The 17,178-nt window shown below is 42.7% G+C and overlaps 1 protein-coding gene across 3 annotated transcripts in view; it reads left to right on the forward strand.

Moving 5' to 3' along the window:
* Window positions 1-17,178, forward strand: part of RASGEF1B (RasGEF domain family member 1B) — a 92,409-nt gene that overhangs the window by 41,456 nt on the left and 33,775 nt on the right. For all 3 annotated transcript variants that reach the window (XR_015309365.1, XR_015309364.1, XM_086962045.1), the window contains exons 2-8: window positions 48-230; window positions 1,640-1,762; window positions 2,967-3,104; window positions 8,542-8,754; window positions 8,921-8,995; window positions 15,705-15,800; window positions 16,403-16,505. Coding sequence is in view for 1 of the 3 variants with exons in the window: in XM_086962045.1 (XP_086818171.1) it covers window positions 48-230; window positions 1,640-1,762; window positions 2,967-3,104; window positions 8,542-8,754; window positions 8,921-8,995; window positions 15,705-15,800; window positions 16,403-16,505 (931 nt within the window). In the remaining 2 variants the exon portion in view is untranslated. The remainder of the gene's footprint in view (window positions 1-47; window positions 231-1,639; window positions 1,763-2,966; window positions 3,105-8,541; window positions 8,755-8,920; window positions 8,996-15,704; window positions 15,801-16,402; window positions 16,506-17,178) is intronic.

The following is a 17,178-nucleotide window of genomic DNA, read 5'->3' on the forward strand; positions in this document are numbered from 1 at the left end:
TTTGCTTTACTTACCTTTATGTGTTTTTTTTTTTTTTCCGTCTTCAGGAAAGGATGCCTCAGACTCCTACTTTTCCAACGATGTTTGACAGCAGTGGGAACAACCGGAATCTCTTTCAGTCAAAGGACAGCAGCTGTGGGGCTCTTTATTACCATGACAACACCCTTTTGTCGGGCTCTTTGGATGCGCTTATTCAGCATTTGGTACCCAATATTGATTACTATCCAGACGTAAGTGTCCATGCTTTCCGGATATCTTTTGTGCCACTGCTGGCACAGGAGTTACTATTGTGGTGTTTTGTTGTGGTGTATTGGATACAAATGACAGGAATAGTAGCATTCAGGCCTTGTCGATGCACTGCAGAGTTTGTTCAAGGAATCCATCAATGGAATTACTACACCATGATTGTTTTTCTGCTCCTTGGTGGAGTGGTTCAACATTAGGCTTGTGGCCACCAGCCACCGTAGTTCATAGCAAAACACTCTTACAGTCCAACAGAGAGGAGGGGATGAGAGTAGAATCCGTGATGCCAAGTACACACTAATGGCATCACTCTGGATTAGCCGGAGGGCATCAATGAAACATAGAGAGCTACAGAACCGAGCACCCGATGCCGTATCGGGAGAGAAGACTCGAACTCAACTCCACCCAAAACAACATCCGCAAGCATGCTGCAAGGGAACTGGAGCACACAATAACTACACTCTGTTGACAAAGATAATAACACAACATGCTCCCAATTCCACACAGGCACGTGTTGGTGGCTGCCTATAAAATCAGCACCTGATATACCACACCATCAAAAGTTAGCAGTAAGGGGGACAGGGAAGTACACGCGGAACGTGAGCGCAAGGACCGAACTACCGACAAAGCCAAGCATAACTTGAGCAATAAATACATATAGACAGATTCTGCACCAAGCAGCACAAATGGAACCAGGGGTGCTAATACCACAGGTTTTAAGCTGAGAGTCATGGGGCACTCTCCGTTGTATCCATCTTGTCACTAGGATGATAAAAGGTCACACAGCCAACACTCCTTCAAAAATGGTACACTTTGCACTAGAACAACCCCATAAAGTGACAATTAAGCATTACGTAATTCACCTTAATGTACGCTTGAAAATCTTGTAGAGTGGCTTGTTATTTCCTCTTGAAAGCAACATATTGTGATTAGAGACACTCCCTAATGCATTAATTGCAGCCCAGTTCGCAAGTGGCAATGGAAAGGTTTGATTTCTTTTGCTGCTCCGTTACATATAAGGTTCAGAGGCAGAGCCAGCTTCTGTGAGGTGTGTTCTAATAGCCTTCCTGTTTAGCAGATGGGTCAGATGAGCAGGCAGGGATGCGCGTAAACCTTGATTTGGTTGCAGAGACAAGTCGGTTGGATTGCTTTTAATAGGCCTATTTCTAAAACATTTTGCCCACATAAGATGCGGAAAACAATACAATTCCCATTGCAAATTCCTTGCCTGGATTAGTGGAGCTCTTCGATCTTAAATTGCATGCGAAGCAGTATGTGTGGAGTCTAATGGCGCTTATAAATACAGCTTCATACATGCCATGGCTAAGTGTGTCTGAGGGAGTTTCAGTTTAGATGTGGCCTTCAAATAATACTTCTAAATTACTTTTGCCAACAGAGAACATACGTGTTCACCTTTCTTCTCAGTTCCCGGCTCTTTATTCACCCATATGAGCTAATGGCGAAAGTTTGTCATGTGTGTGTTGAACACCGGCGGCTGCACGACCCTGGAGCTGACAAGGTACGACGATCAATAAAACCTACTTTTTTATAATACGGTTTTTGAAACTCAGAAGCCACTGGTGTATGTTTTCCACTTGTTAAACATGATACAAGCATACGTTTCACTGCTGCTACACAAACTTCACCGAGGTCTGGCCACAGATTCATCTACCACTCTTGACTGTGGCAAGGTATTACAGAAATAGTTAAAATATTGAGAAGATGCATTTTCCAAGTTTGAAATGATTAAAAAAAACGTACGATTTTAACCTGAGTGACAGCCCTGGAATGCTGCTTTGGTATTCTAGAAGAAAAAAGATTTAAATTGTAAAAACATAAAATATATAAATACGTTTAAATGATTGATTTTCAGACTAAACAGGGGAATACATTTGCAAAGCTATTGGGTTGCCATGGGTGTCCTGCACTAGTTGTGATCTGTACAAATAACTTTCAGATAGAAATTGAGGGACCTGTCACACGCCTCTGCTGGTTGTACTATCCGTCTTATGATTAGAACATTTAATTTAGTAAAATACCTATAATTTCAATAACTACTGCAAGGGCAGGAATAATGACCACAAGAAGAATGTGTAGGTTTTGTGGTGGCAATCTGATATGTTTGCGAAAGTACCTCCTGTTTCCCCTGGTTGCCATAGAGATTGCCAATTAGGAGCAGAAAATGGGCTCAATTATGAATTGGAAATACAATTAACTTAAAACATTTGATTTCATATGTTGATGTATTGCTAACTAATGTTAATTTGCTTCCTCATGTGTTAGTCCTTTTTTATCTGTATATTTATATAGTTGTAATCCAACAAAAATAAACTTTTTAGTTTAACAAAAATAATTTCTGCCTATTAAACCACAGAAATCATCACTCGGAATTTGAAGATAAGAAACTCATTGACATTGTACTCGCAACATCAATGAAGGCCACTTTCCTGGGGAACTTTTTTTTTTGGTTTGAACATCAATCCAGTGATCTGATTTTTAATATCACATTTTATGTTTGTATATTAACCTAGGGAATACAGCACACGTTCAGAAGTAAAATCGATTTTTTTTATCAGTTAGGTCGCTGTTAGAATACATCCTGCATTACTGCATTATTAAGCTGTCAGCCACATAGCAGTGACCAGAATGTTGTTTTCCTATTTTTGGCTAGTGGAAAGGTTTATTGTTGATGCATTGTAACACTCAGATGATTTGTTTGTCAGAGTCGACTGCGGAAAACGGCTCCTCGGATCCTACAGCTATTGACGGAGTGGACAGAGACCTTTCCATATGACTTCCGGGACGAGCGAATGATGCGGAACATGAGAGACCTGACACAGCGCATGGGAAGTGGCGATGAGGTCAGTTTGCTGCTGAATGAAGTGTGTGAAATGGTTGAATGCTCTGTCAACCAGGTCATTGTGATCAGTGTCTCTTACAAACGATGTCTGATGGCCTTCTTTAGATATATTGTATTGTAATGTATTGTAGTTGCATTTATATAGCGCTTACTACCCCTGACGAGGTGTCAAAGTGGTTTTTGGGCAAGTAGCACGCTACTCCAGAACCCATAAAGGATTATTGGTGAATTAGGATAGTGAAATATGAAAGTAATTTGAGTGGTGGATATGTTTGTCAAATATATGGATTGAGAAGGATAGTGGAGGAATAGAAGAGGGAAAAAGGTGAACTAACATGTCCTCCACTCAAATAATTTGATATTTCTCTCTACTAATTTCCCACTACTAATCCTTCTTGGGATCCGTAGTAGCGTGCTACTCGCCGTAAAAGCACTTCAACACCTCATCAGGGGTAGCAAGCGCTATATAAATGCAAACCTTTTTCTCTATTCTACCCCTCTGCCATCCTTCTCAATCCACACAACTGACTACCATATCCAGCACTCAAATTAATTTCATAGTTCACTATACTAATTCACCTCTAATCCTTTTTGGGTTCCAGAGTAGCACTCTACTCGCCAAAAAAGCGCTTCAACACACCATTTAATGAAAACCTCCAAGTTTCTAATGGATAGAATTTCCTACCTATCCTCAGTACTGTTTCTATGGATGCCCTTCCTGCACCCTCACAGAATTTTATTAATACTTTGTTGGTGGAGACAAATTGTTTGGTAGGCATCCAAGGTCCTGCCTGATAGACTTCTAAGCAATTCCGATGTGAAGATTGTGGTGTCCCCTTGACGCAACGCACCAGCAGGCCCAATTGCATACAAATGTATGTTCCTGTTGTGCGTCTTGTCACATTGCCTTGTGTTGCCCATGCTCTGCTACTCCTGTTTCGTTTTCTTATCCATTGGGAGGGTGACATTGCAACAAAATAAATGCACACAAAAGGCTGATACCAGTGGGCTTCCTGTATGTGGTGATTTATTAGAAATGGAGAAAGGACACCTGAATTGAAGTGCTACTGTCAAGGAGCCACCTTCTATCTTTTGAGAGAAATTGTTTTAAATCCAGCTTAATACAATACACTAGGCTATCCACGGTGGAAGAAGGGACAGTTGGTGTGTTTAGGTGAAAGCATTTAAACTCTTTTACCACCGCCTTCATTCCTGCCACAAGGACTCCTCTTTATCTGCTCGCCATGACTCGCTCAGCTCTGTGTACGGACAGCAGGAAGTATTTACATTTCGCTTCGAGCAGGAAGAGCTTTGCTTTAGCATTCAGTTCTCCATTTAACAAAGATTAGCTAACTTGGCAAGATCAAGCAAGCCCACTGTCAGCCCAAAGTAATTGCACAGTTCAAAACCACATTACCAATAAAAGATGATCCAGTAATTCTCTCTTTCTAGCCACAGGACCAATAATCTCACAGGTATGAACGGTGATCTATATTCATAGTTTTTTTTCAATTCATTCATTTTTTTTTAGGCCTACATTTTTAGATTGGGTTCGACAGCACAACTAAGCACAACTGTTTGCACAACACATTGTTACCAGTTCTTTAAACAAATACGGAGTGTGCTTTGGCTCCACGCAGAGGAGAACTGCTCTGTCAATGGTGTATCATTCCGCCTTCCAGAAAGTGCTTACCCTGGAATGTACAAGAAGCTATACGGCTGTGGTCGTGCATCGATTTCCCGCAACCAGATGTTCAGCCCTTCCTGACGCCATTGTAGGGAATGACCTGGTGTGCCGCTATTGCAGTGCACTAAGCAGACCCTGCAGAAGGAGCGTAAACTTCTTAGGTGAAGTCCTGAAACTTAGCCCACCTTCGCGAAGGTTGCAATTTTCTGACTTGGTACGCAAGTTGAAATTTCACTGCTCCCTAAAGCTAGAGCTCGCGCCAACACTTATTTGTCCAGCAAAGTTAAACATTTCTATTTTGCCAAAATTGCGTACAGCATTAATTTAACCACTTGTTAAGGCTTGGAGGTGATGCATGTAGCTCTTAGAGCTCTGTGTTGTTTAATCAATGAGGAGATTGCTTTTGTGCCTCACATCATCCTTTACCCCGGCTTCTTGCCGCTAATTGACCTGTCCATGTGTTCAACGGAGACTGCGTTATAGCATTTATCAGGTGGACAGTCCAGACACCTCTACTGTGGCAATGGGGTTATTTACCGATCTCCAGGCCGTGGAGCATAGATTCATAGCAGTTTGGACTTTCACCCTTTCACATTTCGACAGTGAAACATTGAACATTACAAAACAACATTCAAATCCACCACAGTCTCCGTTTCCCAATGCCAGCTCACAGAATCCACACCTAATAGCCGTGCCTTTTTTTCCTTCCTTGTTTACATGCTCCTGTGATGCAGCTTTGTGTTCGAGTTTTCACTAGTAGGTCATCTTGAGCCTGTGAGCAGTCAGATGTGCATTGCTGTTCTATTCTGTCAGGAATGTGCTTTATCACATATTTTCTGCTATCTGAGTGGGCGTTGTAGAAGGGCTAGCTTTAGGGCACTGTGGCTGCACTGGGCGCTGACCTATGGAGGGGCTTACTGACCATGGGAGGAGGGGCTGTGTTTACCAATATCTTATGATTGGAGAGATGAGGGGCACTTTTGCCGGGTGGTAGTGGGAGAATGTAGAAGGCAGTCACGGGGTGTGGGGGCTCAAAAAGTGATTTTCGCACCGGGCGCCACCAGTGCCAAAGCGGGCCCTGCGTTGTAGCTTGGCCTTGGGTGGAGTGCTAGCCGCATGTGCGCGTGTACAGGTAGGTGAACGTTCTGAACTTGCATTCCACAGTAGGTGGTCAGGTATTGGTGAGGGTGGAAGGTCAGAGAAGGGTGTTGGCCCTAGAGGGTCAAGTTTCTAGGGCCCTCCCTGAGAGAGTCTTGTAATTCCCGAAGGGGCCACAGTAACCCTATTATCGGAACCCTCATGTTCTCCCTAGAGGTTTCAGTTGAAACTGCTGCAAGCAGCCATAATCTCAAGAGGGAACTGCAGCGGAGAACGAGGAATCACTGGACAAATTAAAACCAGAATAATTAACGTTTGTTGTTCCCAGAGCTTTACAGGCTGTATTCATGCAAGAGACCATGGGCTGTGAGATTGGGCTAGGGATCTTGCAGCGGGGGCGAGAATTACGAGGGAAAATTATTCATGCACTGGAATGTAATTAGGCCTTGTAAAAAAGAACATCCCTGCACATCAATAGGTCGCTCACGTGTGGAGAAGGTTGAAGGTAAAAAGTGTCCTTGCAAAGCTACCTTCTGCCGCTTGAGTAGAAGCAGCATAGCAGAATATCCATCACAATACTTATTCAGAGCGAAACATTTATGAATTATCACTCACTTGAGTGTAGATTGTCTATTATTAACTAAAATATGATGCTTCTTTGTAAATGACATTTAGAACAACACATTTTTTTCAGAAGATATTAGGGCCAACTATTTTGGCCCTTTACTTCAGTGAGCAGCCGTCGGATATTTTTTAGGTCTGACTGATAGGGAGTTGTCTTATTCAAAGATTCTAATGATAAGGCAATACAAATAGTGTCAGAATATGCACAAGGCTTCATGAGAGGAAGTCCAAAAAAGCAACAATTTACTAACAGTATGCTTTCAGATGGACCTTGCTTTACTGTCGATTTGTGGGGCTGCCGTCACTAAGAACATAATTGAAATATTCAGTGTTTACAGTTTACCAAGGCGTGTGGCTGCAGTATGTACAACACAAATTGTTGACATTGAGAAAGCAAATAGCAGCTTGGCACGCTGGCTTTTCCAAACAGTGACTCAGACTGGATTTCTCAAGTGTATGCACAAACCACGCCATGGGCTTGGCGGTGTAAGTGGCTATCTAATGTACATTCAATCAATTAATCGTGGATTTATAAAGCACAGCACTCAAGGGTCTCAAGGCTCTCAAGGCGCTGTGCACTACATGTGGCATAGCTTTCTAAGGTCAAAATCTTTTCAGAGTACTTTATATAATTTGATGTGCTTTGTTTCAGTGCTTAATTTAAGCCAGTGGTTTCCGGTGTTTGGCATATGCACTTAATTGTCAATACCGGTACCTATGAGAGCCTGCCACATGGTGGCGTTGTTTTCCTTATTTGGAGTTGAGCAAAACAATAGTTGTTTATTAATTCATTAAAAATGAACAATACCTGCCGCCCAAACCATTCAGCTTTGGGAGCCTAGAATAGTCTGAATTATCACACCTGTAGGAGTGCGATGGTAAGTGGTTGTGTTTGTATTGTCATTGGCAACGCTGGTAGGGGCACTGGGTGGAGGGAGTTGAAGCAACCACCTGAGGAGGGCCCTGGCACTTATGTTTTTTACAAATTAAGCTGTGTGCTAGTGGGTAGAGAGTATCTAAAAGCTATTTGCGAGTCTCCTCTTTACTGGGTGAAAACTAAGCAACGTGGAAAGTTTAGAGGCTGACAAGGAAATGCTTTATTTGAGATAGCTAATTACATTCTTCATGAAGGTGTTATCCTTTAAAGAGTAATTCATGTAGTTCTGTTAAAAAAAAATCCCCAGACTGATTAGCGTGCAGAGGCAACCACTTGGAAGTTCTATTGCTGCCTACATGTACCTGCAGGGCCGGACTGGCCGTAGCGAGCAACAGGCCTTTCCCTGGTGGGCCGCCAGTGTTGGGGGTCGGTTTTGGGCCCCTGAGGGCCTATTTTGTTACAGGGCTATTTTTGTAGCATAGCTGCAATATCGGCCCTGTAACGAAATCAGCCGAAACTGGCCGTGGCAAACAGCTCAGCTGCACCCCCTCAACCCCCCCCCCACCGGGGGCCGGGGGAACAGGCAAACACTTAAGAACTGTCAGAGGCAACAACCCTAGTTATAGTTGACATACAAATTATTAACTTTGGAATGAGCCAAGCATCTTCCACCTCTGCATCTATATTGAGGGTTTAAGCTGAGGCTTCATGGACTTGACCTACATTGCGGTGTTCGGCTTAGCAATTATCTGTTGAATGTCATGTTTTGTAGCCTCCACCAACTAATAGATGGCATCACAAACTCGACCGAAGGACGGTAAGGCAGAATCCGGGGTTTTGACTTTTAGGACCATCTTTGCAGATATATGCAAATAAGTCTCATGCATTCAATTTTCTTTTGAATGAAATCGAAAAAGGGTGTCATCTCATGCAAAGGTTATGATCACTTGCTGGTCACTTGGCTTTGAGCCAGTATCTTACAAGTTGCAATGGGCCTCTGTCAGAGTTGTTGTTCAGTGATGTTTACTTTTTGGGATTTGCTGTGTTGAGAATTTGCAGAATGTTTGCAAGACTTGACCATTCAATGTAGGATCTTCAATCACGGTTTGCAGCGCTTGCTGTGATATTAAGCGTGATTTGTACCCCTTGCAGATCTACCGGAGGAGTGTGCAGCAGATCATCCAGAAAGTGATTCGGAGGCTTGCTGGTCTCAGCCAATACGAAGAACTGATCGCAAAAATCAATGCACAGGCCACTGACCGGCTCACGGTGCTGAAGACCAAGCCCCAGGCAATCCAGAGGGACATCATCACAATCTGCAGTGACCCCTTCACTCTAGCACAGCAGCTTACGCACATAGAACTCGTAAGTGGTTTTAGCTGATTGCAGTGCTTGCTTTTTAAAACCGCAATCTGTTTTTTTGCATTTATGTTCCTCATAAGTCCGAGCGTCACTTCACAAAATTAAAATGGAGCTTCCTCTTTTTATTTATGCATTTATTTATTTGTTTGTTTGTTTGTTTGTGCAATAGGAGAGGCTCGCGTACATCGGGCCTGAAGAATTTGTGCAGGCTCTTGTACGGAAGGACCCATTGGACAATGACCAGGTAAGTTAGCTGTTGTGCATCAAACTGAATGCTGCATATCCATCTCCTTTCCATTCCCAGCTCATGGGATGTATGTACCACAATATAGAGAGACTGACAAATGCTCTTGGAATTTGAAAGGGATGAGATCTGGGAAAGCAAACCGATCTCCCCTACCCCTTATGCCACTGACACCTTCCCGCATGTCCTGTATGTCCCGCTGCAGAGGTCAACAGAAGCATCACTGATTTATAAAAGTGACATATTTGTTATTTTTATGTCTGGCATGAAAGTGCAACAGTTTGCAAGACGTGTAGTTCCCAGTTTTTAAAAAAATATTCATAGAGTGGACTTTGGCTCCACCCTGAGGAGTATTCCTCTCTGACCTCATGGCATTACCTACATGAGGCAGCGTTCCACCTTCTCGGAAGTGCTTCCATTGAAATGCATGAGGAACCATTTTACATCACAAAACTACACTAGGTCATGGCACTATTTGTCACATTGAATATTTTAGCTCCTGTATGATTCTATACAGAAAGCAATCCTTTTTTGCTAATTTTGTCTCTTCACTGGCAAAGTCAATAGGGTAAGCTGTTAAACAGCTTTTGTGTATGAACCCATGTGCATTTGTGAATGCCTGTTTTCATGTGTTTGCATATTAACCCCTTGCGTGCTCATGACGGAACAACGCCGTCATGAGCCACTGGCGGCATATGCTCATGAAGGCGTGGTTCCGTCATGCTGCTGCCGCTCCGCCTACACGGCACTAATTCCCTGCCTGTGCGGGTGAATTAATGAGCGGGCATGGTCATGACGGAACCACACCGTCATGAGCACAAGACGCCCGTGCCTCATGACGGCGTGGTTACGTCATAAGTACGGAAGCGCTACGCTCACCCCCTTGCCCTATGCCGCGGTGGAATTTTGGATTGATTGCTCCTTGCTGCCCAGTAAATGGCTTCAAAGCACTTGAGACTCATACAGAAGTCACTTTCAAATTCTGTTGATTTTTGGATGGGAAACAGAAGATTTCATAGTGGGACTGGGGATTTCATGATAGATGGATCTGAGAGGCAGGTACAACCGGGAACAACTCTATCATATGGTCATCTGTGTGAAAACACAAAGCTGCCTGTCCAGCGCAAACTGTCCTTTGGTCCATCAAAGCACAGTTACATTTTTAAAGTTCACTCACTGTTTACTTAACTTCTTTTAGTGAAGAGACAACATGTTTTATTTTTGCCATTGATTTTTGGTTGTGGTGGTTTACATCAGTGACAGGAACTTGGGTACTTGGTTGGCACAACTTGTTATACATAAAGTGGCAACATTGCATTTTCCCTCCCATTTCAAACAAAGTTGGAATTAGTTCATGAGGAGACTTTAATCCAACTCATACCTGCCTTTTTGATGATCGCACCCCAGAGTAGGAGATAGCGGACATTCACGCACACAGGTAGTCACATGGAATTGACTATATACACACAGGCAGAGATCTCAAACATTCTTATGTAGCCATGTGCACTACTTGGCCTTCCGAAAATATACACACTGCATGCATTCGCCGCCTCCTCCTCTTTGCTGGCTTCCTGAGATATATTTCTCGAATATGTTGCATGTACACATGAAAGTACATGAACCTGCGATGAATTTACAGAGTCTGACCAGTTTGGCCATTCTCATTCACTCCATTCCTACATTCCGAGCACACCACACTATTATTGTTTTTGTTTTATGCTGTCCAGTGCCAACTAAGCATTTTTAGGTCGAGTCTAGACCGCTCTTGCGCTATCTCTTTGAGACATGCTGTATTCAGTCTGTGGGCTTACCGACCGTCCACTTCTTTTCATTTGTTAGTTTGATTGTCCTTTAAAAACCCTTGCTTCTAAGTGGTTATTTTCCTATTTATCCCTCCTTTTTCTTTGTCTGTTCCCTTCCATGGAGTAGGCCTCAATTTCGTGTAGGCTTCCACTTGTCCCATTTTAGTTTTTGGCTCTGGAACGTTTTTTTTTTTTTTTTTACACCTGAAACAGCATTTCTTCAGAGTGGTCATATTTTGAGTTAGTACAAGCTTTTCTGTAAACAGGGCCTCTAAATTGTGGTCTCATCTCAGACTTCAAAGTGGGAGGATTTCCCCTGTCCCTCAACCCCCTCAACCCCCCTGTCCCTCAACCCCCAACAAATGAAGCACATTTTGTTTGTAGTTCAGAAGTGTGATGGAAACAAATATTTTAATATGTTGAAAACAAATCCGCATTCTAGGTGATGCCATTTCCATACACTGTTTTAGTTTTATCAGTTAAACTGTATGGGCATATGTGATTGTCATTTCAATTGAAATTATGTTGGCTGTAATGGCAGTGCGCTAACACACCATGCATACTTCACACTACACCACTACGCTCTATACCACTCTACTCCACTCTTTGCCCCTCCACTCTCAGCCACTCCACAACACTCTGCTCTATGCCACTCTATGCTAATTCACACTGGGCCGCTCTGTTCCACTCTGAGACTACCCTCTGTACCTCTATGCTTCAGCTGTCCCCCGACCCGACTCCCTTTCTGTGTGCATCGAGTGAGGTAGCAAGATGCCGGGCATCCGCTCAGCCACAATCGCTTTCCGTTTCTATTCACAGCTCTGCTCTCGTTTTTTTTGTTTGGTTAAACATTGACATCTATTGACTACAAAAGACGGCTGTGTCATTGGCTGCCATAAGGTTCTTAAAATGAAGAGAGCTTGCTTTTCTAAGACATGCTTATTTTATTGTGGGGAGTCTAAATATGTGGGGGAAACATACTTAGATGCAATGGGTCCAATTGAACTAAATTGCATGTAGCCTTTACTTTTACAACTACCTTCTTTACATTACGACAGCACAATTCCGGTATGCAGCAGTTTGACTCTGTACACAGTTACGAAACAGGAAGGTCAGCCAGCCCAGAGAAGGCCCGAAGCTTCACGCTGGCCGATCAACTGGTGGATCAACTGGTCTGTCAACTAAGTGCCAGTGTGCCATTGCCTGTACAGCGGACCTGGCTCCGCCTTCCATGATCACTTTATTTTCAGTTTGCAGTCAGTAAAGAGGCCTCTCCCCTTCCCCCCTTGTCTGCAGAAGTCACCTTCTTATAGCACACCCTGCTGACAGTATTGGGCAAGTGATTTAGTTTAGTTAGGTTACCAATAAAATGACTATTTACTTCCTGTTGGACGCAAGTGGTGTTGCTCTAGTAGTATTCTTTTTTTTTTTAACACAAAGTTCCTACATAGGCGAGCTAAAATACAAAGAATGTTTCTATAGCACACTTTCTATGTAATGTTAAATATTATATATGGTCGGAGGAGGAAGGAAGGAACGAACGTAGCCACTTTTTTCAGTTCTGTTTTATATTGCGCAAACTCGACCCGAAGGTACTGGAGCGCTTTACAAGAGCGCTAGTTACATTACACAAGGACACATTCATTTTTGGTAGGAGACTCGAGCCTGGTTTCCCTGTTCCCAAGTCCGCGGCTCTGGCTGTTACGCCACATCATCTCCTCACTTGAACGAAGTTTGTAGTCTCTTCCAATACACTGTAGGTGTAGGGAAAAGCACTTAGTCTGTACTCATGGGTGAAATACGAACCACTCTTTAGGCTGTGGATGGGCTCAATGGACTTTTCCCTGAAGCAGACAGTGGTATTTTAATTCTTGGTAATCCAGGAGTTACACAGGTGTGTAGTCGATTATCAGAAGCATTAGCATCAAGTTTAAGTTTTCTGGGAACTTTTTCGGGTAGTCCAGAATGGCACTGCCCCGCCACCACCATACCATTCTTTTATTTACCAATTGACTTTTTCTAAATTTTGGACGCTTTCCAAAGAAACTCGTAATATGTTTGACCGTTCTATTTAAATACTCATCACTGACATCTGCCACGAGTTTCAAACCTGGGGGCTCAACCTCAGTTTTCTATCCTCCCGAGGTTAACATCTTCAGTACTAATGGGTAATAGTAACACTTAGCCACAGTGCTTGGAAATGGCAGAAATGTGCATAAAACGCTACATAAAATAGATATAATAATAATTGTGATTGTGTAATCGTAAAGTCTGCAAGATGTGGTATATGGCACATTGCCCCTGGTTTCAATAAAAGTACATTGACGCAGTGAAAGGCTAAAGTAGCATATGGTGTCGCAAACTACAGAAATTAAACAACACCATGGCTGCATTTAGCTCCCTGTAGGAGTGAGCGAATCAGTTCAGTTTGAGCGCCAAGAAACGACTCCCCGTGTTGCGTGCTAAATAAATGCTCATCATTAGTATAATTACCCATCCCAGGTATCCTACTTATGCGACTCAGGGTGAAGGTTATTTGTCAAATTGGCTGAGGGGAGTGGGGGGCTATTCTTGAAGGAAACACAAGTTCCAACCTCAGAGACGAACAGCAAAGGTGTTTTAAGAACTGAGTGGGTGTAAAAAACAGAGAGGTCCTGTGTACAACCCCTCAGGAAACCATATGCAAGATGCATCATTTTCCGGACAAACATATATATTTTAACGATGCTATGATGCGCCCAAGCCATATTTTCAGGCAGGCATAGTCACTGTTGGCAAACTCTCTCAAGAGATGCTGATTGTCTGCAAACTAAAGCAAGCATTGGCAAAGGTCAAACCATGGCAAGTTGCTGTAATGGTTACATTGATTTTTATTTTTAAGTATATGGCACAAAAATGAAAAAAAGATTAGGGAAAAAAACACCCTGCCACCTAATTGAGGAAGTGCTAAGTTTCCATTTATAAGTGTAAGTATAAAACTAAATGAACAGTTGCATATCTTTTTTAAAGAACCATAGGGCTTCTTTCAGGGAGGCAGATGTACACTCTTTAGGTCGAAGCCTACCAAACAGCAGAGTTGTCTGGTTGCTGAAAGACTTCTTGTGTGCATTCTGAATGCTTCCTGGAATTCATTCCACCCATTGCTTACCATTGGCTTAGCGGGTTGTAACTCATATTCTCTGGCTTTCTGTTTACTGGCGTCTCTTGTTTTAGACTGTCCAGCATGGCTTAGTCACTCCCATGGAGCAAACCATGTTCTCAATCCCTCCTGGTATTCTTCTACACAGGCCTTTAAATGTTGTTCTCATCTTGTCATATTTGTGGTAGTTCCAAGACAGAGGTCAAATGTAAGGCCCTGTCTTGCAAGGGCGCTTGTTTATGTTTCTTTGTCTGACTTCAAAGAGGATTTATGTGACAACCTTGTAAAGTACTGGGAAAGAAAATTATTTTTTCTAGAACACAACAAAATGTAAATGTCTGTTATGAACTTTGCAATATTTTTCAGAATATATCGGAAGTATGAAAGCACAAATGAAGCACATTTTGTTTGTAGTTCAGAAACCGCATTTCTACAGAGTGGTCATGTTTTGAGTAGCTACAAGCTTTTCTGTAAACAGGGCCTCTAAATTGTGGTCTCATCTCAGACTTCAAAGTGAGAGGATTTCCCTGTCCCTCAACCCCCAACAAATGAAGCATATTTTGTTTGTAGTTCAGAAGTGTGATGAAAACAAATATTTTAATATGATGAAAACAAATCAGCATTCTAGGTGATGCCATTTCCATATACTGTTTTAGTTTCATCAGTTAAACTGTATGGGCATATGTAATTGTCATTTCAATTGAAATTATGTTGGCTGTAATGGCAGTGCGCTAACACACCATGCATACTTCACACTACACCACTGCGCTCTATACCACTCTACTCCACTCTTTGCCCCTCCACTCTAAGCCACAACACTCTACTCTATGCCACTCTCTGCTAATTCACACTGGGCCGCTCTCTTCCACTCTGAGACTACCCTCTGCAACACTCCATGCCACTTTACTCCTCTCTGTTCTATGCCACTCTACTATATATACACTCCACTCTGTGGCACTACCCAATACAACAATTTACTCCACTCTATGCCCCTCCACTATACTCCCTTTCTCTCTATGGCGCTCTACTTTTCTCCACTCTACACCACCTTATGTCACTCTGCTCTATGACACTCCACTTAACTCCACTCTACTCCACCCTACGCCACTCCCCTCTACAACACTATGCCATTTTACGTCACTCCACTCTACACCACTTCAGTCTAGGCCACGCACCTCCAGTTTACGCCACTCCACTTTGCGTTACTAACTTAGTCATGCTGAACAGCAGCTACGCTGGTGTACAACATGGCTAAAAAACATTGGCAAAGTCAATAGCTCTTGCATTGGCGAGACCTATAAGCTTTGTCAATGCTTGTTGACCGTGCTTCTACACTGGCTATTTTTGAGACCCTCTGTTTTGTCCTGTACATGTTTTTCTTATGCACTGCATCATTTGCAGTGTTTTGCCCTTCAAGGCTACCAATATAGCTATCTTCACAGTTGCTATCTACCCACTACTCAGCATCTACACATTTTGCTTGCAATGAGATAGTAGACCCCTTAAGAATCTTCTGCCATTGTAGAGTTTCCCAAGGAGGTGGAGAACTTGGTTGTCATTTTCAAACCAATGAACATAGATTCGTGACAGTCTAGAATAGAGCTACCGATATGGTGTAAGGTACTCATGGAACTTATGCCCAGCAGACTGCAGCACACCGTCTGACTGCAGTATGTTGTACTGTTTAAACACTAACAACATTAAATAATATTGAAAACCCACATGTAGTCCATTTTCAAGTCTTTCTTGTCCCTTCTAATTGTCTTAGAGCTGTTATGGAGATAGAAAGAAGAGCCGAAACTTAGGAGCCTATGTGGAGTGGTTCAACCGACTGAGCTATTTAGTGGCAACAGAAATCTGCATGGTGAGTTTGTTTGTTTGCCATTGCAATGTCTGCATGTTAAAGAACTAATGTATACAATGTTAATTAAGGAAGCAAAGGTAAATACAAAGTTTTGTGGTATGGAATATACATAGACTCCATGGTTGGGTAAACAGAAAGAAGCCTATTGGCCTCACAGCCTCAAGACCCCTGAACATTGTAGGAAATCTGATTGACAGACTGATGGGTAATCAAATATCTCTAAACTATGAGGCTAATTAGCTGAAACTTCAGAATCTTTCAGGCAAAAAGACTGTCCGCCCTATAGCCAATCAGAATGGACTTCAGCTGTAAGGCAATCTGATTGGTCATTAGGCCCCAGTTGGATTGGCTGAACTTCCAGCTGTTTTCCTGGACAAGCTTTATGCCTTTAAGTGTATAGGGTCGTGGAATTTAGAAGTGGAATTGGCTGGATTCTATTCCAAGTGGGGCACAATAGAACAGTTATGGGGAATGAGACACTATGGTTAACTCCCAGATATACAGTCGTTTCACTGTTTTGTGATGGGAAATGCAGCTCTGAATCTGACGTTAGATAGAGTTAGAAAATATGAGGTAATAATGTTTTTCTTTCTTTGCTGCAGCCGGTGAAAAAGAAGCACAGGGCACGAATGATCGAATATTTCATTGATGTCGCTCGGGAATGCTTCAACATCGGCAATTTTAATTCCCTAATGGCAATCATCTGTAAGTACTTTCAGCCTGGGGATTTGCATTCAGAGCTCCAGTACCTAAATCACTTCTGACACTAGGAAACTATGTAATCACAAAATGTGCTGAGGGCCTTTCAGAAAGAAAAGACCTTGTGCGCTTGCCGCGCTAAAGCGAAATCCGCTTACTAGAAACACGTCAGAAAGAGGATGCTGGGGATTTTATTGTAATAATAATATTTACTTGTGTTTGTATGTTTCGCATGCTGCCACAATTCTGTCATATTTTAGCATGGTAACTAACATATCCACAACTAAATAATATTCTATTTGCCTCAAAAGGAACGCAAGCAGAGCCATTTTGTTGACTGTTCATACTCGTGATTTGCAGGTTGCGAACAGAAAGTGTTATCAAGTGCTTTGCGAGGGGAGCAGTTAGTTCCATGTCAACAGAATACCTTGTTTCGAGCTTTAGGCTTTCATTTGACAACCAAAGAGGGATGACTCCTCAAAGGATCGCCCCCCCCTTCTCTCAGAGCAGGAAAAAAATAAAATGATAATAACATCGTTGTTATTTTATTTTTCGTAGGTCCGGGGAAGGGCTTGGGTGGGCGTGGCTGGTGGCACAAGGGGAGGAGTGGTTTGCACACTCCAAGTGCGCATTACTTTTTGGCTGGCCTTCTTGGGCCGGCCAAACAGTCATGCTCCTT

The sequence above is a fragment of the Lissotriton vulgaris genome, chromosome 3_1 (genome assembly GCF_964263255.1).
Source record: "Lissotriton vulgaris chromosome 3_1, aLisVul1.2, whole genome shotgun sequence".
Classification (NCBI taxonomy): Eukaryota; Metazoa; Chordata; class Amphibia; order Caudata; family Salamandridae; genus Lissotriton; species Lissotriton vulgaris.